The sequence below is a fragment of the Salmo trutta genome, chromosome 6 (genome assembly GCF_901001165.1).
Source record: "Salmo trutta chromosome 6, fSalTru1.1, whole genome shotgun sequence".
In the NCBI taxonomy this organism is placed as follows: Eukaryota; Metazoa; Chordata; class Actinopteri; order Salmoniformes; family Salmonidae; genus Salmo; species Salmo trutta.
The window spans coordinates 11,738,368-11,764,505 of NC_042962.1; the positions used below are offsets into that span (position 1 = coordinate 11,738,368).

Genomic DNA, 26,138 nt, shown 5'->3' on the forward strand with positions numbered 1-26,138 from the left:
CAAGAGGCAGCTCACTCCAGAGTGCGTTGGTGAGGAGAGAGGAGAGCAGAGCGTGCATTACCGGGCATGCGGAGCGAGAATGATATATGGGTCTGGAGGCTCCTTGCAGTACCGCCAAAGATCCCCAGCCTTACAGACAAACCACACTGATTCCTTTGAATGTCGACAATATCGATCATCCTAAATCTGTACAAGACAACTGGATTTCTTCTCTTTTCTGGTGTGTGAATAATCAGGAGAGATGAGAGTTCACTTCTCCACCTGTTGGATATTTCAAGGCTGGATCATCCATCTGGTTCTCACTCTGTGCACACAGGTAAGTCAAACATGCATACATCAAATAAGTGCTGCATATAGATTAGAATAGTTTGATTGTGTATTCTGGATATTGACACTAGCCATTGCAAGACAACTGTTTTAGTTGATGTATCAAATGTTTTCTGTCCTCTAGATCTAGCCTACACTGTGATTTTTTGTTGTTGTTGTTTTAACTAAATATTATTATTTAAGTAATAATGCATTTTTTGTTTACTCAACTCTTTGGTGAAAGTGTTACCTGAATTTAACATTTTTATTTGGCCAAATCTTAGCTCCTATATGAGAAAATGTAGGCAAAAATTCTGTATATTTAAAATGATGTGTCTTTGCTTAAATTGACTCATATGTTCATTCAACTAGAAATGACTATTTTGGCATCTTAACTAAAACAGAAGTTACACACAGTGCTTTTAACATACAATGTTTTCAACTTACACATTGGACATACATGATTACATTGTGCATGTTCATTTATACAGTAATTATTATTCAACATGTCCTCATCTGGGATTTGAACTCCCAACCTCTTGGTTCACAGCATTCCGATCGTCCTGTATTGCAGCCATGTCTGCTTCAATTTCTGATCCAACCTGTATTGCAGCCATGTCTGCTTCAATTTCTGATCGAACCTGTATTGCAGCCATGTCTGCTTCAATTTCTGATCGAACCTGTATTGCTACAATTTACACTTCAAAGTAAATCTTAGCTCTGTTAAAAAACACACTGAAGAAAAACTACTATATTTAGCATAGTGATTCAGTGGTAACATTAAAACAGAATAATATGCCCCAGCAACATTAGACAACTATACAGAAAAACCTCAAATTGTTGAAATAAGTAAATCAAATCAGTGGTGAGAGAATATTCAGATGAAATTATAATAGTCAGATGAAATGATAATAGTAGATGAAATGATAATAGTAGATGAAATGATAATACTAGATGAAATGATAATTGACACAGCCATGGTGGCGTAGCAGGAAGCTCGGATTGTGTTGGACCGAGGTTGTGAGTTCAAATCCCAGATGAGGACATGTTTGAATAATAATTACTGTATAAATGAACATGCACAATGTAATCACGTACGTCAAGGTGTGTCTAAATGTAAAACATTGGATGTCAAAAGCACTGTGTGTGTAACTACTTGCACAGCCTTCTTTAGTTCAAAAACAATAATTCATAGTTGATCGAACATGTGAGACAACTTGAGCAAAAACATAATTTTAAATTGACTGAATTTTTGCCAAAGTATTCTCAAGTTGGAGCTAATTTTGGGCAACAATTTTTTGGGGGTTCAGGTAACACTTGGACCGAAAAGTTTAGTAAACAAACAAAAAGGCTGTGGAACTAGTTACTTATTAGTAATTAGTTGAAAAAAACTACATTTGTAGGTGTTCTTTTGTTGTACAGTTTCCATCTAGCCATTGTTATTGTTCTGGTGTAGTTGAGAGAAAAATATACATTGGAAGATATGTTTATGTTCCAGCAATGACTGGAAACCGTTATGTTGGGGTCGTGTCCACACGCTCCCGCCCCTCTCCCGGTCCCGGTAAACCTCAGAAGCCGCGTAAAACTGGATGCATTCTTGCTGGCCTTGTTTTTACCGGACGTTCCCGTTTCCATTCCAATGCATCGTGATGGGTTATGGTTGTGGGAATGATGAAGATTGGTGTGGTTATTTGGGTGTACAGTAGGTTATAGCCTGTTATTGGTGTGGTTATTTGGGTGTACAGTAGGTTATAGCCTGTTATTGGTGTGGTTATTTGTGTGTACAGTAGGTTATAGCCTGTTATTGGTGTGGTTATTTGTGTGTACAGTAGGTTATAGCCTGTTATTGGTGTGGTTATGTGGGTGTACAGTAGGTTATAGCCTGTTATTGGTGTGGTTATTTGTGTGTACAGTAGGTTATAGCCTGTTATTGGTGTGGTTATGTGGGTGTACAGTAGGTTATAGCCTGTTATTGGTGTGGTTATGTGGGTGTACAGTAGGTTATAGCCTGTTATTGGTGTGGTTATGTGGGTGTACAGTAGGTTATAGCCTGTTATTGGTGTGGTTATTTGGGTGTACAGTAGGTTATAACCTGTTATTGGTGTGGTTATTTGGGTGTACAGTAGGTTATAGCCTGTTATTGGTGTGGTTATGTGGGTGTACAGTAGGTTATAGCCTGTTATTGGTGTGGTTATGTGGGTGTACAGTAGGTTATAGCCTGTTATTGGTGTGGTTATGTGGGTGTACAGTAGGTTATAGCCTGTTATTGGTGTGGTTATGTGGGTGTACAGTAGGTTATAGCCTGTTATTGGTGTGGTTATGTGGGTGTACAGTAGGTTATAGCCTGTTATTGGTGTGGTTATGTGGGTGTACAGTAGGTTATAGCCTGTTATTGGTGTGGTTATTTGGGTGTACAGTAGGTTATAGCCTGTTATTGGTGTGGTTATTTGGGTGTACAGTAGGTTATAGCCTGTTATTGGTGTGGTTATTTGGGTGTACAGTAGGTTATAGCCTGTTATTGGTGTGGTTGTACAGTAGGTTATAGCCTGTTATTGGTGTGGTTGTACAGTAGGTTATAGCCTGTCATTGGTGTGGTTATGTGGGTGTACAGTAGGTTATAGCCTGTCATTGGTGTGGTTATTTGGGTGTACAGTAGGTTATAGCCTGTCATTGGTGTGGTTATTTGGGTGTACAGTAGGTTATAGCCTGTTATTGGTGTGGTTATGTGGGTGAAAATATGGGATAAAGTATGATGAGGGTATGACGTTCCTTATATAGACATGCTCAGTTTTGGCACTGTTCAGATAGATGAAAAGTTTATTTTGCATACAGAAAGCTGCATCAAATTCAGGAAATAGGCAGTATTTTGGTCAGAAGATGAACATTTTATGTCCATTCTTGGTATGTTATTGTTTAGTTCTTTAGGTTCACTGTGTCCTGGTGGAAGTATGTATGAGGTTGAGGTCTATTTGGTTGGCACTAGAGATGGGACTGCAGGCTTGGCTTGGCTGGAGGCCCCTCACACAGCCCCTTAGTCACTGTGTGTGTGTGTGTGTGTGTGTGTGTGTGTGTGTGTGTGTGTGTGTGTGTGTGTGTGTGTGTGTGTGTGTGTGTGTGTGTGTGTGCGTGCGTGCGTGCGTGCGTGCGTGCGTGCATGCGTGCGTGCGTGCTTGCGTGTGTTTGGCTTCTGTCTTGTAACTGTAAGTCAGAATCATGTGGGTTTGCCTGGGAGATTAAGGATTTTTTCTCTTCCCTGTTTCCCCCCCTCCTGCAGGTTTATGTTGCAACTTTCTGAGCAATAGGCTGCATGTCAGATATAGCATTGAGAAATACAGGAACTACAATTGCGGTCAAATATATTGGCAGCCTTGCACTTTGCAATGGAGCAGCAGAATGTTCTGTTTACTGTCCACATCAAGAGATTAACAGACATTATTTAGACAGAGATAACTGTTCTAAATAGCTGTTCCATGGTTTGTTAACCATCAGTAAAATGTTTGAAAGTAATAATTTATGTCACTTGCTTATTAGCATGAAAAGGCATGAGATTATCATGCAGTAACTTCGCTGAGTACCTTAGAGGTAACTGCCAACATATAGGAAGCAGCAACAAAAGCTGTCTTAAAATTGGGTGTTGGGTAACCACGAGCCGCCAGAACAGTTTAAGTGTGCCTTGGCATACAGTACCAGTCAAAAGTTTGGACACACCAACTCATTCCAGGGCTTTTCTTTATTTTTTACTATTTTCTACATTGTAGAATAATAGTGAAGACATCAAAACTATGAAATAACACATATGGAATAATTTAGTAACCAAAAAAGTGTTAAACAAATCAAAATATATTTGATATGTGAGATTCTTCAAATTAGCCATTATTTGCCTTGATGACAGCTTGAGGTAGTCAGATACAATGCATTTCAATTAACAGGTGTGCCTTGTTAAAAGTTAATTTGTGGAATTTCTTTCCTTCTTACTGGGTTTGAGACAATCAGTTGTGTTGTGATTTATTTAAAATTCAAGGCACACTTAACCAGCATGGCTACCACAGCATTCTGCAGCGATATGCCATCCCATCTGTTTAGCACTTAGTGGGACTATAATTTGTTTTTCAACAGGATAATGACCCAACAACCTCCAGGCTGTGTAGGGGCTATTTGACCAAGAAGGAGAGTGATGGAGTGCTGCATCAGATGACCGGGCCTCCACAATCACCTGACCTCAACCCAATTGAGATGGTTTGGGATGAGTTGGCCCGCAGGGTGAAGGAAAAGCAGCCAGCAAGTGCTCAGCATATGTGGGAACTCTTTCAAGACTGTTGGAAAAGCATTCCAGGTGAAGCTGGTTGAGAGAATGCCAAGAGTGTGCAAAAATGTCATCAAGGCAAAGGGTGGCTACTTTGAAGAATCACAAATATAAAATATATTTTGATTTGTTTAACACTTTTTTGGTTACTACATTATTCCATACGTGTTATTTCATAGTTTTGATTTCTTCACTATTATTCTACAATGTAGAAAATAGTAAAAATAAAGAAAAATCCTTGAATGAGTTGGTGTGTCCAAACTTGTGACTGATACAGTAGATTCTACAAGTGTCTGGAACTCTATCCAAGGGTTGCGACACCATTCTTCTACGAGAAATTCCATAATTTGGTGTTTTGTTGGTGGTGGAAAACGCTCTCAGGCACCGCTCCAGAATCTCTAATAAGTGTTCAATTAGGTTGTGACTGACACACACACACACAGAACACACCCTTTACACCCGCTATGCGTATTTGAGACCCCGTTTTCAGAGTCTCTGAGTACTGTTCTTCTAGCCATGGTAGCCAAAATAATTGGCAACTGGGCATTTTATACATGACCCTAAGCACGACGGGACGTTTTAATTGGTTAATTAACTCAGGAACCACACCTGTCTGGAAGCACCTGCTTTTAATAGACTTTGTATCACTCATTTAAGTGTTTATTTTATTTTACTTATTTGTAGATTAAAATCTCTAGACTACAAAGATCCAGGTGTAAAATCCTTAAAGTAACTAGTGAAAATCTCACTTTTAAAAGTTCATATTCTGTTAACTCATACCTAAATAATGTTGTTGATTCATCCTATACTCGTATTTGTGGCCAACGCATTATTAATTGGAGAAAAAAACACTTTAGAAAAGCCAACCTCCAACTTGTATCTCAAAGAGAGGATGAGCTGGCCAATTGGTGGTCTACTTGCATGAATATGTTTCATGAACGGTGTACACCCACACCATTCCAAAACAGAAAAGTGGATTTTTAACATACTTATATATAATTATTTGGAAGGAAAACTATTTCAGTCTTATTGTAATTAAATATAGGTCATATTTCTTAGAAATCTGGAAGTGGTCAGTTCATTTAATGTGAGGGAGGTTGGCCAGGAGTCAGGTTTGTCTGTGAAGGAGGTTGGCCAGGAGTCAGGTTTGCCTGTGAGGGACGTTGGCCAGGAGTCAGGTTTAGCTGTGAGGGAGGTTGGCCAGGAGGCAGGTTTGTCTGTGAGGGAGGTTGGCCAGGAGTCAGGTTTGCCTGTGAGGGACGTTGGCCAGGAGTCAGGTTTAGCTGTGAGGGAGGTTGGCCAGGAGGCAGGTTTGTCTGTGAGGGAGGTTGGCCAGGAGTCAGGTTTGCCTGTGAGGGAGGTTGGCCAGGAGTCAGGTTTGCCTGTGAGGGAGGTTGGCCAGGAGTCAGGTTTGCCTGTGAGGGAGGTTGGCCAGGAGTCAGGTTTGTCTGTGAAGGAGGTTGGCCAGGAGTCAGGTTTAGCTGTGAGGGACGTTGGCCAGGAGTCAGGTTTAGCTGTGAGGGAGGTTGGCCAGGAGTCAGGTTTGCCTGTGAAGGAGGTTGGCCAGGAGTCAGGTTTGTCTGTGAGGGAGGTTGGCCAGGAGTCAGATTTGCCTGTGAAGGAGGTTGGCCAGGAGTCAGGTTTAGCTGTGAGGGAGGTTGGCCAGGAGTCAGGTTTAGCTGTGAGGGAGGTTGGCCAGGAGTCAGGTTTGCCTGTGAGGGAGGTTGGCCAGGAGTCAGGTTTAGCTGTGAAGGAGGTTGGCCAGGAGTCAGGTTTGCCTGTGAGGGAGGTTGGCCAGGAGTCAGGTTTGCCTGTGAGGGACGTTGGCCAGGAGTCAGGTTTAGCTGTGAGGGAGGTTGGCCAGGAGTCAGGTTTAGCTGTGAGGGAGGTTGGCCAGGAGTCAGGTTTAGCTGTGAGGGAGGTTGGCCAGGAGTCAGGTTTAGCTGTGAGGGAGGTTGGCCAGGAGTCAGGTTTGTCTGTGAAGGAGGTTGGCCAGGAGTCAGGTTTAGCTGTGAGGGACGTTGGCCAGGAGTCAGGTTTAGCTGTGAAAGAGGTTGGCCAGGAGTCAGGTTTAGCTGTGAGGGAGGTTGGCCAGGAGTCAGGTTTAGCTGTGAGGGAGGTTGGCCAGGAGTCAGAGCTTGGCGTGGCAGTTATGCAAATTAGCCAGCGCGCTGAGAAAGACTGGAATGTATCTCACATGATAGGAGATTATATGAATCTGGGATCACAGATCTCTCTCCCCTCTCTCTCTTTCTCTCTCTTTCTCTTTCTTTCTTTCTTTCTTTCTTTCTTTCTTTCTTTCTTTCTTTCTTTCTCTCTCTCTCTCGCTTTCTCACTCTCTCTTTCTCTTCCTCTCTCTCTCTCTCTCTCTCTCTTGGTGGGTCACAACAGAAGAAAAACTCAAAGGCTTTTTGATCGGTCAAAGCACACACAAAAACAGTTTGGCATCCAGACGTTTGGGAACCGCTGTCTGTATGTAACTGAACTGACTGTAGTTGCACTCTCAGATAAAGTTAGGAAGGTTGTTCGTCTATATTACATCCTGGCCCGTCTCTCTCTGTATAGCCTGTAATCATTTAGGGTGGATCTGGCCATGCTCTTATATATTTAGGGAATGAAAACATATTGCAACAATGTCTCATAATTATTGCCTGATGTTCGGAGGCAGCTAAAACAGAAATACGATTCCCAGCATTCTTTTGGTTTCCTGTCCCCTTTCGCCCAGAACCACGTCTCCATTCTTCGCCCACCTCCTTTCTTTGTTTTTATCCCACTATAAGATTGTCTTCTCTGTGGATGTATGGGAACTGTGTCCTTCTCGTCATCTCATTTCTTCTAACACATGTTGATCATTATGACTGTGGTCACAACTATGAGTGGCGTTCATCGTTAAAAGAAAAACAGTGACTCATGTCAGACACTCTGTGGAAGTAATTAAACACTTGTTGGGATTTGTGTAATCATGTCTTTGGGGCACTGCAGATGCACAGACGAAACAGTTTATCATTGGGGGGTTTCAAAAGGTTGGTTGCAGCCAGTCAGCTGATTCGTTCTGGGATGCAGCTTAAGTTGACTTGCCTAGTTAAATAAAGGTTAAATAAATTGGCTAGAGACTTTGTTTTGTTTACTTGGTGGGTCACAAGAAAAACTCCAAAGTGAAAAGCTTTAAATTCGTTTTCTTTGTGACTGGAGGACAATTGGTAGAGGCAGAGACAGAGGGAAGGGGACAGGAGTTGTACCATGTGACAGTGAAGCGGAGCTAATGTCAGATGCTTTAGGATGGGGTCAGTAATACTGGGCCGTAGCACTCTGGGCCTGTGGTGGTGGTGGTGAAGATTTCTAGAAATGAAGAATGAGTCGTTTTTTATGTCTGGGTTCGGCATGTTTTCTCTCATAACACTATTACTCTGGGGGGGGGTATTGTATTAGCTTACCACCGTACCCCTGCCAACAGCACTGGGTGGCTAGACCACAACACCATCAGCGTTCACAGTAGAGAGGGACTAATGCTGAAGTGTTCATTATAATGTACTCTGTGCTTTAACAAGCCACTGAGGGCTAAGGGGACCACCCTCCCTTCATAGCCTGGGATCCATCCTGTTGACTACTACAGGCTCTCTGCCAGTCTGCTCTGCTGAGGCAAGCACTAGGACTTTTATGGCTTTGTTTTAATGGATGACATTTGGAGTTGTAGAAAGGGCTTGATTGTTAGAACAGTTTGTAGTCAAATCATTAGAACAAAGTTTTATTCCAGAAGGAGCTCTGTTGACAGGGAGAAAGATTGCTGTGATAACAGACGTCAGCCATGGAACAGGTAGAATGTGAGAAGGTTTGCCGTGGTAACAGACGTGAGCCATGGAACAGGTAGAATGTGAGAAGGTTTGCCGTGGTAACAGACGTGAGCCATGGAACAGGTAGAATGTGAGAAGGTTTGCCGTGGTAACAGACGTGAGCCATGGAACAGGTAGAATGTGAGAAGGTTTGCCGTGGTAACAGGCGTGAGCCATGGAACAGGAAGAATGTGAGAAGGTTTGCCGTGGTAACAGACGTGAGCCATGGAACAGGTAGAATGTGAGAAGGTTTGCCGTGGTAACAGACGTGAGCCATGGAACAGGTAGAATGTGAGAAGGTTTGCCGTGGTAACAGACGTGAGCCATGGAACAGGAAGAATGTGAGAAGGTTTGCCGTGGTAACAGACGTGAGCCATGGAACAGGAAGAATGTGAGAAGGTTTGCCGTGGTAACAGACGTGAGCCATGGAACAGGAAGAATGTGAGAAGGTTTGCCGTGGTAACAGACGTGAGCCATGGAACAGGAAGAATGTGAGAAAGTTTACCGTGGTAACAGACGTGAGCCATGGAACAGGAAGAATGTGAGAAAGTTTACCGTGGTAACAGACGTGAGCCATGGAATGCCTTTAAGGTCTTCTTTTTCTTTCTCTCTTTCTTCAAACAGCAGGCAAGAGTTGGGCAATCCTCCTCCCTTTCCTATCCTTCCTACAGCCACCGTTAAGTCCTGACAGGCTGTAATTTCATGAGCTGAGAGCTAATAGGCTTATCATGCCTATGGATGGATGGATGAACAAACAAATTCATGAATGAGTGAATGAATGAATGAATGATGTTGTGCTTGGATTTACTGTCACCTTGACACAACCAGATTGATCATAGTGGTCTGTGTTTTGCCTTCCAGAGAGCCCTGTCTAGACCCACCTGTTCCCAGCAGCAGTACCTCAAAGAAAAGAGATGCTGCAGCAGGTGTGAACCAGGTAAACTACACACACACACACACACACACACACACACACATACACACATACACGCACACACATACAGTGGTTCTTCTTTTAAAAGTTTTGAGCTTATGCTGTGACCGTTTGTGGTAGATGGCAACAATGGCTGACACTTAAATAACGTGCCACAGAATTCTGCGGTACCCCGCAAGTTGTGCTGCAGTACTCCGCAACTTTTAAAGGAAGAACCCCTGTACACACACGCACACACACAAAAACATACTCCATTCCCTTCCTACATCAGCAGACCACTGGAACGTTGGTGTATATCTGGTGTCCAGACTAAGGGCTGAGTCAGACTGATCTGTGGCTTGCGAACACCAGGGTAGAACAAATTCATTTTGGTCCGTGGTCAGTGTGTGACGTATAACCTTCCCTGTTTTCTAATTGGCTAAACGGATGGTTACGTATCCGCCGGCCCGTCAAATGTACGACTCCCATCGAGAAAGCATTGGAAATCACGTATTGGGATAATACCAGCGGGCCAGTCTGACCTCCCTCTAACCCGCTCTCTCTCCCCCAGGGTCCTATGTGTTTGCAGAGTGTGCTGGGAACTCTGACACAAAGTGTCGTCCGTGTGGCAGTGATGAATACCAGCCTGACTGGACCAACGAGACCAAGTGTCTGCCTCAGAAGTTCTGTGACACAGGTCAGTAGTTGACTGGGCCTCGGCCTGAGGGGAGTCAGGAGTCTAGCTGGGGGACTGGGCCTTGGTCTGGGGGGAGTCAGGAGTCTAGCAGGGGGACTGGGCCTTGGTCTGGGGGGAGTCAGGAGTCTAGCCGGGTGACTGGGCCTTGGTCTGGGGGGAGTCAGGAGTCTAGCTGGGTGACTGGGCCTCGGTCTGGGGGGAGTCAGGAGTCTAGCTGGGTGACTGGGCCTTGGTCTGGGGGGAGTCAGGAGTCTAGTCGGGTGACTGGGCCTCGGTCTGGGGGGAGTCAGGAGTCTAGCTGGGTGACTGGGCCTTGGTCTGGGGGGAGTCAGGAGTCTAGCCGGGTGACTGGGCCTTGGTCTGGGGGGAGTCAGGAGTCTAGCTGGGTGACTGGGCCTTGGTCTGGGGGGAGTCAGGAGTCTAGCAGGGTGACTGGGCCTTGGTCTGGGGGGAGTCAGGAGTCTAGCTGGGGGACTGGGCCTTGGTCTGGGGGGAGTCAGGAGTCTAGCTGGGGGACTGGGCCTTGGTCTGGGGGGAGTCAGGAGTCTAGCTGGGTGACTGGGCCTTGGTCTGGGGGGAGTCAGGAGTCTAGCTGGGTGACTGGGCCTTGGTCTGGGGGGAGTCAGGAGTCTAGCAGGGGGACTGGGCCTTGGTCTGGGGGGAGTCAGGAGTCTAGCTGGGTGACTGGGCCTTGGTCTGGGGGGAGTCAGGAGTCTAGCTGGGTGACTGGGCCTTGGTCTGGGGGGAGTCAGGAGTCTAGCCGGGTGACTGGGCCTTGGTCTGGGGGGAGTCAGGAGTCTAGCTGGGTGACTGGGCCTTGGTCTGGGGGAGTCAGGAGTCTAGCTGGGTGAATGGGCCTTGGTCTGGGAGGAGTCAGGAGTCTAGCTGGTGTACTGGGCCTTGGTCTGGGGGGAGTCAGGAGTCTAGCTGGGTGACTGGGCCTTGGTCTGAGGGGAGTCAGGAGTCTAGCAGGGGGACTGGGCCTTGGTCTGGGGGGAGTCAGGAGTCTAGCTGGGTGACTGGGCCTTGGTCTGGGGGGAGTCAGGAGTCTAGCTGGGTGACTGGGCCTTGGTCTGGGGGGAGTCAGGAGTCTAGCTGGGTGACTGGGCCTTGGTCTGGGGGGAGTCAGGAGTCTAGCTGGGTGACTGGGCCTTGGTCTGGGGGAGTCAGGAGTCTAGCTGGGTGACTGGGCCTTGGTCTGGGGGGAGTCAGGAGTCTAGCTGTGTGACTGGGCCTTGGTCTGGGGGGAGTCAGGAGTCTAGCTGGGTGACTGGGCCTTGGTCTGGGGGAGTCAGGAGTCTAGCTGGGGGACTGGGCCTTGGTCTGGGGGGAGTCAGGAGTCTAGCTGGGTGACTGGGCCTTGGTCTGGGGGGAGTCAGGAGTCTAGCTGGGTGACTGGGCCTTGGTCTGGGGGGAGTCAGGAGTCTAGCCGGGTGACTGGGCCTTGGTCTGGGGGGAGTCAGGAGTCTAGCTGGGTGACTGGGCCTTGGTCTGGGGGGAGTCAGGAGTCTAGCTGGGTGACTGGGCCTTGGTCTGGGGGGAGTCAGGAGTCTAGCTGGGTGACTGGGCCTTGGTCTGGGGGGAGTCAGGAGTCTAGCTGGGTGACTGGGCCTTGGTCTGGGGGGAGTCAGGAGTCTAGCAGGGTGACTGGGCCTTGGTCTGGGGGGAGTCAGGAGTCTAGCTGGGTGACTGGGCCTTGGTTTGGGGGGAGTCAGGAGTCTAGCCGGGTGACTGGGCCTTGGTCTGGGGGGAGTCAGGAGTCTAGCAGGGTGACTGGGCCTTGGTCTGGGGGGAGTCAGGAGTCTAGCCGGGTGACTGGGCCTTGGTCTGGGGGGAGTCAGGAGTCTAGCAGGGTGACTGGGCCTTGGTCTGGGTGGAGTCAGGAGTCTAGCAGGGTGACTGGGCCTTGGTCTGGGGGGAGTCAGGAGTCTAGCCGGGTGACTGGGCCTTGGTCTGGGGGGAGTCAGGAGTCTAGCAGGGGGACTGGGCCTTGGTCTGGGGGGAGTCAGGAGTCTAGCTGGGTGACTGGGCCTTGGTCTGGGGCGAGTCAGGAGTCTAGCCGGGGGACTGGTCCTTGGTCTGGGGGGAGTCAGGAGTCTAGCAGGGGGAGTCAGTAGTCTATTGTTGAAGCTTTGTTTTCTAGTCAGTTTCAACTGGTGTTTGTCTGACATTTTATACAAAGCATTTTGGAGATGCTGGTGTCTGCTGACCTCTAACCCCTGACCTGTGTGTGGCCTCCAGGTAAGGGCTTTAACCGTGTGAGGCCCAGTAACCGCCTGGCTGCAGTACCCTGTCAGTGTAAACCTGGTTTACAGTGTTCTCCCATCAACTGTGAGTTCTGTGAGAAGATTCCTACCTGTGGACCAGGATATGGACTGGAGACTGACACTGGTGAGAGAGAGATACACACACACACACACACATGCAGGAATGCATATACACAAACACACACACACACAAAACCACACACACATACACGTCTGTGTCGCTACTGTTGTCAGCAGTCCAGTTGTTTACTCTTTCTCCTCTGTTGTTTGTGTTTTAAACTCAAGAGTCGGGCAGGAGAACTTGTGTTGCGTGCAAGAGAGGACATTTTTCTCCCAACACCTCTATGGAACCATGCAGTCTGTGGACCAAGTGAGTTAACACACACACACACATACTGTACACCATGTCCTGTCATACACAGATTTTTCCCTGGGTGCTCGTATTTTTAGTCCAGTGTGCCCAAGTGACACAGGAACAGGTTTCTGCAGGCGCCCAAAGCTCCACCGCATCAGTGTTCTGACTAATGCCGCACCACTTCCCCTGGAACACAAAGCTGCTTCTACCACTGTCTGGCTCTGTGGTGAACCAATAGAAAGAACAGAGAGGGAGAGAGAGGGAAAGAGAACAGAGAGAGAAGGAGAGAGAGGGTGAGGGATGTGGGGAAGAGGGAGATGGGGAGAGAGAAAGAGAGTGAAAGATATCTTAAACGTTCAAGCAGACAACCTAAGAAAATGTAAAACAATGACAAATGTTTTGATGAAGAATGGAAAAACCTAAGAAAGAAATTGAGTAACCTATCCAAACAGAGACCCAGAAAACCTGAGCCTGCGCCTTCACTATGGTGAGTCACTAAAACAATACAGAAATACACTTCGGAAAAAGAAGGAACAGCACGTCAGAGATCAGCTCAATGTAATTGAAGATTCCATAGAATCTAACCACTTCTGGGAAAATAGGAAAACACTAAACAAACAACAACACGAAGAGTTATCTATCCAATATGGAGATGTATGAATAAACCACTTCTCCAATCTATTTGGCTCTATCACAAAGAACAAACAGCAAAAACATATACATGATCAAATACAAATCTTAAAATCAGCTATTAAAGTCTACCAGAACCTCCAATTGCAGGATTCTCCAATTGCATTGAATGAACTACAGGACAAAATACAAACCATCCAACCCAAAAAGGCCTGTGGTGCTGAGGGAAAAACATATGACGTTATAAAATCTATGTACACAAACAACAAGTGTACAACGTGAAACACCAAATAATGCATACAGAGCAGAATTAGGCCAATACCCGCTAATTATCAAAATCCATAAAGAGAGTTCAATTCTACAACCACCTAAAAGGAAGCGATTCCAAAACCTTCCATAACAAAGCCATCACCTACAGAGAGATTAACCTAAAGAAGAGTCCCTTAAGCAAGCTGGTTCTGGAAAGAATTTACCAAAAAACAAAGCAAACTAGAATTTTATTTGGCCCTAAACAGAGAGTACACAGTTGCAGAATACTTGACCACTGTGACTGACCCAAAATTAAGGAAAGATTTGACTATGTACAGACTCAGTGAGCATAGCCTTGCTTTTGAGAGAGGCCGCCGTAGGCAGACCTGGCTCTCAAGAGAAAACAGGCTATGTGCACATTGCCCACACAATGAGGTGGAAACTGAGCTGCACTTCCTAACCTCCTGCCAAATGTATGACCATATTAGAGACACATATTTCCCTCAGATTACACAGACCCACAAAGGATTCCAAAACAAATCCAATTTTGATAACCTCCCTCCCATATATATATTGGGGAAAATACCACAGTGTGCCATCACAGCAGCAAGATTTCAAATCAAATCAAATTTTATTTGTCACATGCGCCGAATACAACAGGTGTAGACTTTACTGTGAAATGCTTACTTACAAGCCCTTAACCAACAATGGCGTTTTAAGAAAAATATGAATTTTGACTAAATTAACAAAAGTAAAAAATTAAAGAGCAACAAATCAATAACAATAATGAGGCTATACAGTGAATTGCGAAAGTATTCACCTCCCTTTGCATTTTTCTTATTTTGTTGTCTTACAACCTGGAATTAAAATAGATTTTGTATCATTTGATTTACACAACATGCCTACCTCTTGGAAGATACAAAATATTTTTTATTGTGAAACAAACAAGAAATAAGACAAAAAAACAAAGTCAATACTTTGTAGAGCCACCTTTTGCAGCAATTACAGCTACAAGTCTCTTGGGATATGTCTCTATAAGCTTGGCACATTTAGCCACTGGGATTTTTGCACATTCTTCAAGGAAAACTGCTCCAGCTCCTTCAAGTTGGATGGGTTTGTTAACATTTCTTAGGGCTAGTCCCCTTTCTTCTCAAATTTTGCCTGACTGACGTGCCCAAAGTAAACTGCCTGTTGCTCAGGCCCTGAAGCCAGGATATTTATATAATGAGTACCATTGGAAAGGAAACACTTTGAAGTTGGTAGAAATGTTAAAATAATGTAGGAGAATATAACACAATACATATGGTAGGAGAAAGTCCAAAGAAAAACCAACCAGAATTTTGTTTGGGAGAGAGACCATACAATGGAAATTACAATGGAAAGTATAGGGCCATACTGTATAGGGGAAAGTATAGAGGCATAATTCTAGCTCCCAGGATGCAATTCCTATGGCTTCCACAGGGTGTCAGCAGTCAAGATTTCAGGCTTGTAACTTCCAAAACGATTAAGAATGATTTAGTACAGGGACAGAGTCTTGGAAATTTGTGTTTCGGTGCACCATGAAGACAAGACGCACCTGGTAAAATTGGTTTCCTATTGAACATACTTCTTTCCGTAAGAAATATTATAGTTTGATTACATTTTAGGGTATCTGAGGAGTAAATAGAAAAGTATTAAGACTTGTTGAAACAAAGTTTAGGGAAGATTTTTGGAGTCCTTTCTCTGCATGTTGAACGAGTGGATTACTCAAATCGATGGTGCCAACTAAACTGACTTTTTGGGATATAAAGAAGGATTTTATCTAACAAAACAACACTACATGTTATAGCTGTGACCCTTTGGATGACAAATCAGAGGAAGATTTTCAAAAAGTAAGTGAATATTGAACGCTATTTGTGAATTTATGAAACCTGTGCAGGTGGAAAAATATTTTGATGTGGGGCACCATCCTCAAACAATCGCATGGCATGCTTTCGCTCTAATAGCTACTGTAAATCGGAACGTGCAGTTAGATTAACAAGAATTTAAGCTTTCAACGATATAAGACACTTGTATGTACCCAAATGTTTAATATCCATAATTTTTATGATTATTTATTTGAATTGCGCACCCTCCAGTTGCACCAGAATGTATCTCGCTAGCGGGACGCCTAGCCCTAAGAAGTTGTCATACCACAGATTCTCAATTGGATTGAGGTCTGGGCTTTGACTAGGCCATTCCAAGTCAATAAAATGTTTCCCTTTAAACCACTCAAGTATTTCTTTAGCAGTATGCTTAGGGTCATTGTCCTGCTGGAAGGTAAACCTCCGTTCCAGTCTCAATTCTCTGGAAGACTGAAAAATGTTTCCCTCAAGAATTTCCTTGTATTTAGCACCATCCTTCAATTCTGACCAGTTTCCCAGTCCCTGCTGATGAAAAATATCCCCACAGCATGATGCTGCCACCACCATGCTTCACTGTGGGGATTGTGTTCTCGGGGTAATGAGAGGTGTTGGGTTTGCACCAGACATTTTCCTTGATGGCCAAAAAGCTCAGTTTTAGTCTTATCTGACCAGAGTACCTTCTTCCATATGTTTGGGGAGTCTCCCACATGCCTTTTGGCGAACACCAAACGTTTGCTTATTTTTTTCTTTAAGCAATGGCTTTTTTCTGGCCACTGTTCTGTAAAGCCCAGCTCTGTGGAGTGTATGGCTTAAAGTGGACAGATACTCCAATCTCCACTGTGGAGCTTTACAGCTCCTTCAGGGTTATCTTTGGTCTCTTTGTTGCCTCTCTGATTAATGCCCTCCTTGCCTGGTCTGTGAGTTTTGGTGGGCGAGCCTCTCTTGGCAGGTTTGCAGTGGTGCCATATTCTTTCTATTTTTTTGTAATGGATTTAATGGTGCTCTGTGGGATGTTCAAAGTTTCAGATATTTTTTTATAACCCAACCCTGATCTGCACTTCTCCACAACTTTGTCCCTGACCTGTTTGGAGAGCTCCTTGGTCTTCATGGTGCCCCTTGCTTAGTGGCGTTGCAGACTCTGGGGCCTTTTAGAACCAGTGTATATATACTGAGATCATGTGACAGATCATGTGGCACTTAGATTGCACACAGGTGGACTTTATTTAACTTATTATGTGACTTCTGAAGGTAATTGGTTGCACCACTTTCCGTTTTTATTTTTGTATAATTTTTTGAAACAAGTAATTTTTTTCATTTCACTTCACCAATTTAGACTATTTTGTGTATGTCCATTACATGAAATCCAAATAAAAATCTATTTAATTACAGGTTGTAATGCAACAAAATAGGAAAAAATGCCAAGGGGGATGAATACTTTTGCAAGGCACTGTATACAGGGGGTATCGGTACCGAGTCAATGTGCGGGGGTACTGGTTAGTTGAAGTAAATGAGGTAATATGTACATGTAGGTAGGGGTAAAGTGACTATGCATAGATAATAGATAATAAACAGTGAGTGGCAGCAGCATAAAAAGGGGGGGGTGTTAATGCAAATCGTCCTGGTAGCCATTTGATTAGCTGTTCAGCAGTCTTATGGCTTGGGGGTAGAAGCTGTTAAGCAGCCTTTTGGACCTAGACTTGGCGCTCCGTTACCGCTTGCCGTGCAGTAGCAGAGAGAACAGTCTATGACTAAGGTGGCTGGAGTCTTTGGCAGTTTGTAGTGCCTTCCTCTGACACCGCCTGGTAAAGAAGTCCTGGATGGCTTGAAGCTTGGTCCCAGTGATGTACTGGGCTGTACACACTACTCTCTGTAGCACCTTGCAATCGGAGGCCGAGAAGTTGCCACACCAGGTGGTGAGTCAACCAGTCAGGATGCTCTCAATGGTGCAGCTGTATAACTTTTTGAGGATCTGAGGACCCATGCCAAATCTTATCAGTCTCCTGAGGGGGAATAGGCATTGTTGTGCCCTCTTCTCGACTGTCTTGGTGTGTTTGGAACATGATCATTTGTTGGTGATGTGAACACCAAGGAACTTGAAGCTGTCAACTTGCTCCACTTCAGCCCTGTCGCTGAGAATGGGGGCGTGCTCAGCCCTCCTTCTCCTGTAGTCCACAATAATCTCCTTTGTCTTGATCACGTTGAGGGAGAGGTTGTTGTCCTGGCACCACACTTCCAGGTCTCTGGAATAGGGCCTACCACCATTGTGTCATCTGCAAACTTAATTACATTTTACATTTTAGATTTTAGTCATTTAGCAGACGCTCTTATCCAGAGCGACTTACAGTAGTGAAGGCATACATTTCATACATTTTTTTCTGTGCTGGCCCCCCGTGGGAGTCGAACCCACAACCCTGGCTTGCAAACACCATGCTCTACCAACTGAGCTACAGGGAAGGCTGTAGTGTTGGAGTCGTGCTTTGCCATGCAGTCATGGGTGAACAGGGAGTACAGGAGGGGACTAAGCACGCACCCCTGAGGAGCCCCCGTGTTGAGGTTCAGCATGGCAGATTTGTTGTGGTCTACCCTTACCACCTGGGGTGGCCCGTCAGGAATCCAGGATCCATTTGCAGAGGGAGTTCTTTACTCCTCGGGTTCTTAGCTTAGTGATGAGCTTTGAGGGCACTATGGTGTTGAATGATGAGCTATAGTCAATGAACAGCATTATCATGAAGGCATTCCTTTTGTCCAGGTGGAAAAGGGCATTCATTGTTGATTATAACAGAGTCATCTGAGGATCTGTTGCGGCGGTATGCAAATTGGACTGTGTCCAGCGTTTCTGGGATGATGTTGTTGATGTGAGCTATGACCAGCCTTTCAAAGCACTTCCTAGCTACAGATGTGCTACGGTTCGGTAATCATTGAGGCAGGTTACCTTGGTGTTCTTGGACACATGTACCATGGGGGTCTGCTTGAAACATGTAGGTATTACAGACTCGGCCAGGGACAGGTTGAAAATGTCAGTGAAGACACTTGACAGTTGGTCAGCGCATGCTAGGAGTACACGTCCTGGTAATCCGTCTGGCCCTGCAGCCTTGTGAATGTTGACCTGTTTTAACGTCTTGCTCACATCGGCTACTGCGAGCATGATTAACCAGTTGTCCGGAACAGCTTGTGCTCTCATGCATGTTTCATTGTTGCTTGCCTCGAACTGCACATAGAAGTTATTTAGCTCATCTGGTAGGCTTGTGTCAATGGGCAGCTCTCGGCTGCGCTCCGTTTGTAGTCTGGAATAGTTTTCAAGCCCTGCAACATCCGGAGCTGTTGTGGTAGGATTCAATCTTAGTCCTGTATTTACGCTTTGCCTGTTTGATAATTCGTTGGAGGGCATAGCGGGATTTCATATAAGCGTCCGGGTTAGAGTCCCGCTCCTTGAAAGCGGCAGCTCTATCCGTTAGCTCAGTGCGGATGTTGCCTGTAATCCATGGCTTCTGGTTGGGGCATGTACGTACAGTCACTATGGGGACAACGTCATCGATGCACTTATTGATGAAGCCGGTGATTGATGTGGAATACTCCTCAATGCCATCGGATGAATCCCGGAACATATTCCAGTCTGTGCTAGCAAAACAGTCCTGTAGCTTAGCATCTGCGTCATCTGACCATTTCCGTATTAAGCTAGTCACTGGTACTTCCTGCTTTTGTTTTTCCTTGTATGCAGGAATCAGGAGGATAGAATTGCCAAATGGAGGGCGAGGGAGAGCTTTGTACGCATCTCTGTGTGGTGTAAAGGTGGTCTAGAGTTTTTTTCCCTCTTGTTTCACATGTAACGTGCTAGTAGACCTGGTGCCACAAGAAAAAGGCAACCAGTGAAGAACAAACAACATTGTAAATACAACCCATATTTATGTTTATTTATTTATGCTTTTTTACTTTAAAAAACTGTACATTGCCATAATGACATTTGAAATGTGTATACTCCTTTGAAACTTGTGAGTGTAATGTTTACTGTTAATTTTTTATTGATTATTTAACTTTTCTTTATTATCTATTTCACTTGCTTTTGCAATGTAAACATATGTTTCTCATGCCAATAAAGCCCTTCAAACTGAATTGAATTGAGAGAGAGAGAGAGAGCAGAGAAATAGAAAAATAGAGATATAGAGAGATGGAATGCCTGGATTGCTAAAAACAGAAATAATGACAATGTGTCCTCTCCTCTCCTGTGTTTTCTCCTCCCAGTTGTAACGGTCTGGGGAAGAGTGACAAGCAGACTGGGAGTGACCAGACTGATGCTGTCTGTGGACCCCCTCTCTCTGGTGCCTCTACCTCCTGGCTCCTACTGTGGGTTCTGTCAGTCATCACTGTCCTCTGTCTCCTCATCCTCCTGCTCTTCTGCTACAAGGAAAAACTTAGACTACTCTCAGGTACCTGAGGCAGAGATCACATGTGTTATATATGACCATGATGTTGAGGGAATTCTGCTTTTATTGAAATATGTCTTGACATAAAATGACTGACTAATGAGTGAAATGACTGACTAATGTCATCCTCTTATGTCTTACAGTGAATTTACGATCATGTGTCCAGAATCTGAAAAGGACCAGGATACAGCAGGTAAGGTAGACTCTCTTTAGTGGTCAAGATGACATGCATTAACAGTTACCAAATAGTCAAATCTGTCTGTCTCTCTTTCCAGGAGACTCTGGCCCCTCTCTACCACAGTGGGGTCATGGAAGGGGGACTACAGGGTCAGAGCGGCACCCTGCATGAGACAACCTGTCTTATTGACCTGGCTCACAGCCCCTCAGAAACCACACACACCTGTCCTACAGCTACACCTGGTGACCGGGTCAAACTGCCACCCACCAAAGAGATGGAGGAGGAGAGGAAGGAGAAGGAGGAGAGGAGGGAGGAGGAGGATGAGGGGGTGGGGAGCGAGGGGTCAGGGGAGGCGGAGGAGGTTTCTGAGGATGGTGTGTGTGAGGAGGTTGTTCAAGACAGTGTGTGTGAGGAGGTTGTACCAGAGGATGTGTGTGTGTCTCCACTGTGGGCTGGCTCCTGTGTGTGTGTGTTGTCTGTCAGGGAACCATTAGAGGTAGGGGATAATGAAGACTGTAGCCAGGCTGTCAACCCTGGAACCCTCGGGACCTGCTCTTGTGGAGGAGAGGGGGAGAGCAAGGGGGGAGAGAAGGATGAAAGGAAAGATGGAGGGAGGGAGAGGGCCAAGGTGGTAGAGGGCCTGCAAGTGAAGAGCTCTGAGAGGAGCAGCCATATCTCCTCCCCCTTCTCCCTCTCTCCCACCTCCTCCCCTCTCTCCCCCGATGGCCGTTCATGTGACCTCTACCCGCCGCTGACCCAAGTCAGGTCAGAGGTCAAAGGTCAGCTTATTGACAGCTCACAGGGGAAAGGGGAGGAGCTATATAGACTGGACTGCAGCATAAGCTCCACCCCCACCACAAAACCCATGCCCCCTTTGACCTCTACAATATCTCCTTACCCCTCGATGACCTCTGTAACTGTGGGCGACCGGCAGTCCGAGCTGACCTCTGAGGCCTCCAGCAGTGAGCAAAACCAGGGACTTTCTTGGAGGGACAGTGGGGGAAACAAGGTCTCGTCTGGGGGCTCGGAGCTGGATTGTGCCCCTGAGAGCCTCCAGAGTCAACTCACGGAACCAGCACTCACCTCAGGTAGATACAGCGCAGAGTTATAGCAGTGCCACACTCATAAGAAAAAGGCTAAATACACGTGTCATTATACATTCCAGCCATTGTTAAAGAGGAAAGATAATTAAATCCACTGGTGTTTCTCCTGACTTATTGGACCTGGGTTATTGTATAGGACTGTGAAAAGATGATTCTGAAATCTCAATGTTGTTCCTCCAAAATGAATGTATTGGTTTCCTCCTAATGTCCTGCTGTTCGCTTAAGGACCACACACAGTAGGAATGTGTGTGATGAGCCAGTGATTACACGCTGTAACATTCTGTGTGTGTGTGTGTGTGTGTGTGTGTGTGTGTGTGTGTGTGTGTGTGTGTGTGTGTGTGTGTGTGTGTGTGTGTGTGTGTGTGTGTGTGTGTGTGTGCGCGTGGGTGGGTGTTTGACTCTCTGTGTGAGCTCACACAGAACACTCCTGTTTACCCAGAGTTCCACAGGGTTATTCAAAGTGACCACAGGTGTAATTGAAACAAGATGTGCTCTGAATACACAGCCCTTGAGTAATACCCAGACTCACACACTTTCAAACTCTCATCAATCACTGTATACTTGAATTATGCCCAAGGCAGCAATAAGCAAATAAACACAGTTTCCCATAATGCAGTAATAACATGTAATTAACTGGACTTCCTGCTCAGAGGTTAAACATGGGATCACACCTCAGAGAGACAGGGAGAGACAGGGGCTGCGTCTCAACAGTCTATTGAGGTTTCCTCTCCTTATCTTTCCTTTCCTTCACAGAGCTGCAGGATGGGTGAGAATAGTACAGAGAGCGAAGCAAGGACACTTCTTCCACATGATCACATGAGGAAGGAAGAAGGAAAGGACAGGAAGAGAGGAAGCCACTTTAGACTAAAATGTTTCACGATCATGTGGTCAGATTGTTTTTTCTATTCTTACTATGCCATGTGTACGGTTTATGTTATCTGCCTCTCTAGGGTAGTTCAACTCTAGACAGTCTACTGTAAACAGAGACACCAGGTATTCCTGGCCACACTGCTATTACAGTTCCAGTAAATTATTTCAGATGTGATTCCAGACACTGACACATATGTTATGATAGATGTGTGCGTGTGTGTCTGTGTGTATAAAAACGTGTGAAGAGTGACTCTGGGGTCTCGTTGCACCTCTAAAGAGTTTAAAAAAAGCAACTAGAGAAGGAAAGAAAAATGGAGAGAGAGCGAGAGGGAGGGATAGAAAGGAGGAGGTGTGTTGAAATGGGCAGCAGACGGCATCAGACATGGATGTCTGTAAGTTTCCGGCCGTGTTTATAAATGCCATCAGTAGTGTGATCTATGAATATGGAAATAAGGGAACAGATAGAAGTTTGTTCCTCTTGATTTGAATGTTCCGATGGCTCAGTGTGGTGTCTGGCTGCAAGGTTTGATGCTACAGTCGCTGGAAGTTACAGTGGCAAGAAAAAGTATGTGAACCCTTTGGAAATACCTGGAATTCTGCATAAATTGGTCATAAAATTTGATCTGATCTTCACCTAGATCAGAAAAATAGACAAACACAGTCTGCTTATACTAATAACACAAAAACAATTATACGTTTTCATGTCTTTATTGAAGACACCGTGTAAACATTCAGGGTGCAGGGTGGAAAAAGTATGTGAACTCTTGGATTTAATAACTGGTTGACCCTCCTTTGGCAGCAATAACCTCAACCAAACATGTTCTGTAGTTGGATCAGACCTGCACAACGGTCAGGAGGAATTTTGGACCATTCCTCTTTACAAAACTGTTTCAGTTCAGCAATATTCTTGGGATGTCTGGTGTGAACTGCTCTTTTGAGGTCATGCCACAGCATCTCAATCGGGTTGAGGTCAGGACTCTGACTGGGCCACTCCAGAAGGTGTATTTTCTTCTGTTGAAGCCATTTTGTTGTTGATTTATTTCTGTGTTTAGGATCGTTGTCCTGTTGCATCACCCAACTTCTGTTGAGCTTCAATTGGCGGACAGATAGCCTAACGTTCACCTGAAAATAAAATGTAGGGGTGGCAGACCTTTGGGCCAGTAACTGAAGGGTTGCTGGATCGAATCTCCAAGTTGACAAGGTAAAAATCTGTTGTTCTGAACAAGGCAGTTAACCCACTGTTTCCTGGTAGGCCGTCATTGTAAATAAGAATTTGTTCTTAACTGACTTTCCTGGTTAAATTAAAAGAATGTCTTGATAAACTTGGCAATTACTTTTTCCGTCGATGATAGCAAGCTGTCCAGGCCCTGAGGCAGAAAATACTTTACAGTTGGGATGAGGTTTTGATGTTGTGCCTTTTTCTCTCGACACAGTGTTGTGTGTTCCTTCCAAACAACTCAACTGTAGTTTCATCTATCCACAGAATATTTTGCCAGTAGAGCTGTAGAACATCCAGGTGCACTTTTGCAAACTTCAGATGTGCAGCAATGTTTTTTTTGGACAGCAGTGGCTTCTTCCGTTGTGTCCTCCCATGAACACCAATCTTGTTTTGTGTTTTATGTATCGTAACAGAGATGTTAGCATGTTCCAGAGATTTCTGTAAATCTTTAGCTGACACTTGATGATTCTTCTTAACCTCATTGAACATTCTGCTCTGTACTCTTGCAGTCATCTTTGCAGGACGGGCACTCCTAGGGAGAGTAGCAACAGTGCTGAACTTTCTCCATTTATAGACAATTTGTCTTACCGTGGACTGATGAACATCAAGGATTTTAGAGATACTTTGTAACCCTTTCCAGTTTTATGCAAGTCAACAATTATTAATCTTATGTCTTCTGAGAACACTTTTGTAAAAGAGATAAGGTTCACATCAGGCAATGCTTCTTGTGAATAGCAAACTTGAATTTTGTTAGTGTTTTTTAGGGGGGAAGATCAAATTTGATGACCAATTTATGCAGAAATCCAGGTAATTCCAAATGGTTCACATACTTTTTTTGCCACTGTATAACGTCAGATTTAATGACAGTATCTGTTTCTGTAGTGAACAGGACATGTCATCTGTGATAATGTTCTGACAAACTGTACTTCTCTATGTCTAAGTGGTGGGTTGAATAAAGTTGGACATTTTCACATAGAATGAAAACTGCTTGTCACACTGAAACTCTGACGTTAAAGGATATGGTTAGGATGTCCTTGATCAGGACTATGGTCAAAGGTACCGCAGCCAACCACAGTCTTTCTGTGGTCAATGTGCACCGTCATCATCACGCCCACTGACTATTAGTCATCTGGGGTTGCCCCTAACATGCTGGCTAAACTGACCCCTTATCTCTCTCTCTGTCTCTCTCTCTCTCTCTCGCTCTCTCGCTGTCTCTCTCTCGTTCTCTTTCTCTATCGCTTTCATTCTCTCTCTCTCTGTCTCTCTCTCGTTCTCTCTCTCTCTCAGGTCAGGTGACGGGGAACAACAACACCACCTTCATCTCTAGCGGTCAGGTGATGAACTTCAACGCTGACGTCATCGTCGTCTACGTCAGCCAGACGTCTCTAGGCAACGAGGGGGAGGGGCCAGACGATGTGTTTGGAAGCCCCGTCCAGGAACAGGCCAATGAGAGAGCTCCGATGATCCAGAGTTCCATCTCTTCCAAAAGTGTCAGCCATTCGTCAGTGGTGTCCTCAGTAAACTCCATTACCCATAACCCCCTACTGCAGGAGGACAACCTGCCGGTTCAGGAAGTGACTGATCAGTGGCCGAGGGAGAATTGAAACATGAAAATGGTGGATGGTGTACCATAAAACCACAAGAGGAGCGAAGGCAGTCCAAAACCTACTACTACGACCTACTCCAAACAATAGTCCATGGTCTTCCTGGGTAGGTGTTAAGTATTGGAACTGGGCCATAGCCTTGGAGCCTGGAGGATTGTGATCCTCATCTGGCCCTTGTAGTTGTTTCTCAATAGTCTCATGTAGAGCTTTGGCGGTCATGAAATTTTGTCAGCTGGTGATTGTCAAGAAAATAACTGCCTGTCTCACGGTAATTGACCGTTAATTAACATAAACACATTTAGCATCTCCTGGCTTCCACTTCCAACAAGCCACTGATGCAGACCTTTAAAAATTGAATAAATTCATGTAAAATTGCCAAAACCATCACAGTAAATCCATTATTAATTTTAGAGTGGTCTAAAGAAACATGATATGAAGAAAATGTAGTCTATTTCAGAAGAACAGAATAGCATACTCTGAGTTGTCCTTATGTTAGATCCTGATCTGGCTATGCCATATGGCCCTGGGCTACACTAGTTCATTTAGCAGACAATATTTGCTTAGAATTCTGTGGCATTATTTTATATTTTATAAAATGAAGAATACAATTGAACAAAGGGTTAATGGAACAAAGCTGAATAAAACATAAAGGATATTTTCTCCAAACGATTTGAGGGAGTGGCACATGGGGCTATTCTGTGTTAAGTGCTTAACAAAGAAACAGGTACAGTACTCCCATATGCTTAATTTAGAGTTATTTGTGTAACTTTAGTTGTGATACAAATGTCGGGCTATACGTTTTGATTTCTAATACATTTTAAGGCTGCATGATGCGACTCTAATGATGATTTGATAAAAGTCACATGAAAGGCATGAGCTCTGCTTTGTATTTTTGCAGGCTGTACACACTTCATCAGTCTCTCATTCACAATTTCACAAGCACTTGATAATGCCTCGAATTTCCCAGCTACATCCCCTTTGTGTGGCCTTAATGCCCCCTAAAGGAATCCATGCCTTTTGCAGCCAGTGGGCATTGTGGGCATCTACACTGATTGGAGTGGATTTAACAAGTGACATCAATAAGGGATCATAGCTTCCACCCAGATTCACCTGGTCAGTTTGTCATGGAAGGAGCAGGTGTTCTTAATGTTTTATGAACTCAGTGTATAATATACATGTAAATGTTTTTTTTTACATTTTTTGTGCTGTCAGGTGTAGGACTAATGAAGAAATCTTGACCTAGGATACACCCACCAAGATAATTAAGCACCTACTCATGATTAGATATTGACCTTCCTTAAGAACTGAAA

The 26,138-nt window shown here is 44.9% G+C and overlaps 1 protein-coding gene across 2 annotated transcripts; it reads left to right on the forward strand.

Moving 5' to 3' along the window:
• LOC115195410 (tumor necrosis factor receptor superfamily member 11A) lies at positions 1 to 25,270 on the forward strand. Of its 2 annotated transcripts, none has more exons than XM_029755240.1 (9): positions 1 to 316; positions 9,301 to 9,376; positions 9,924 to 10,049; positions 12,291 to 12,440; positions 12,602 to 12,686; positions 19,673 to 19,857; positions 19,998 to 20,047; positions 20,130 to 21,120; positions 24,512 to 25,270. In XM_029755240.1, the coding sequence occupies exons 1-9, from the start codon at positions 242 to 244 to the stop codon at positions 24,826 to 24,828; spliced, it is 2,055 nt and encodes a 684-aa protein (XP_029611100.1). In that variant the 5' UTR covers positions 1 to 241; the 3' UTR covers positions 24,829 to 25,270. The 2 variants fall into 2 exon arrangements, with proteins under 2 accessions (XP_029611100.1, XP_029611101.1); XM_029755241.1 differs by lacking the exon at positions 24,512 to 25,270 and adding an exon at positions 21,889 to 22,306.
• Positions 25,271 to 26,138: the final 868 nt, after the last annotated feature.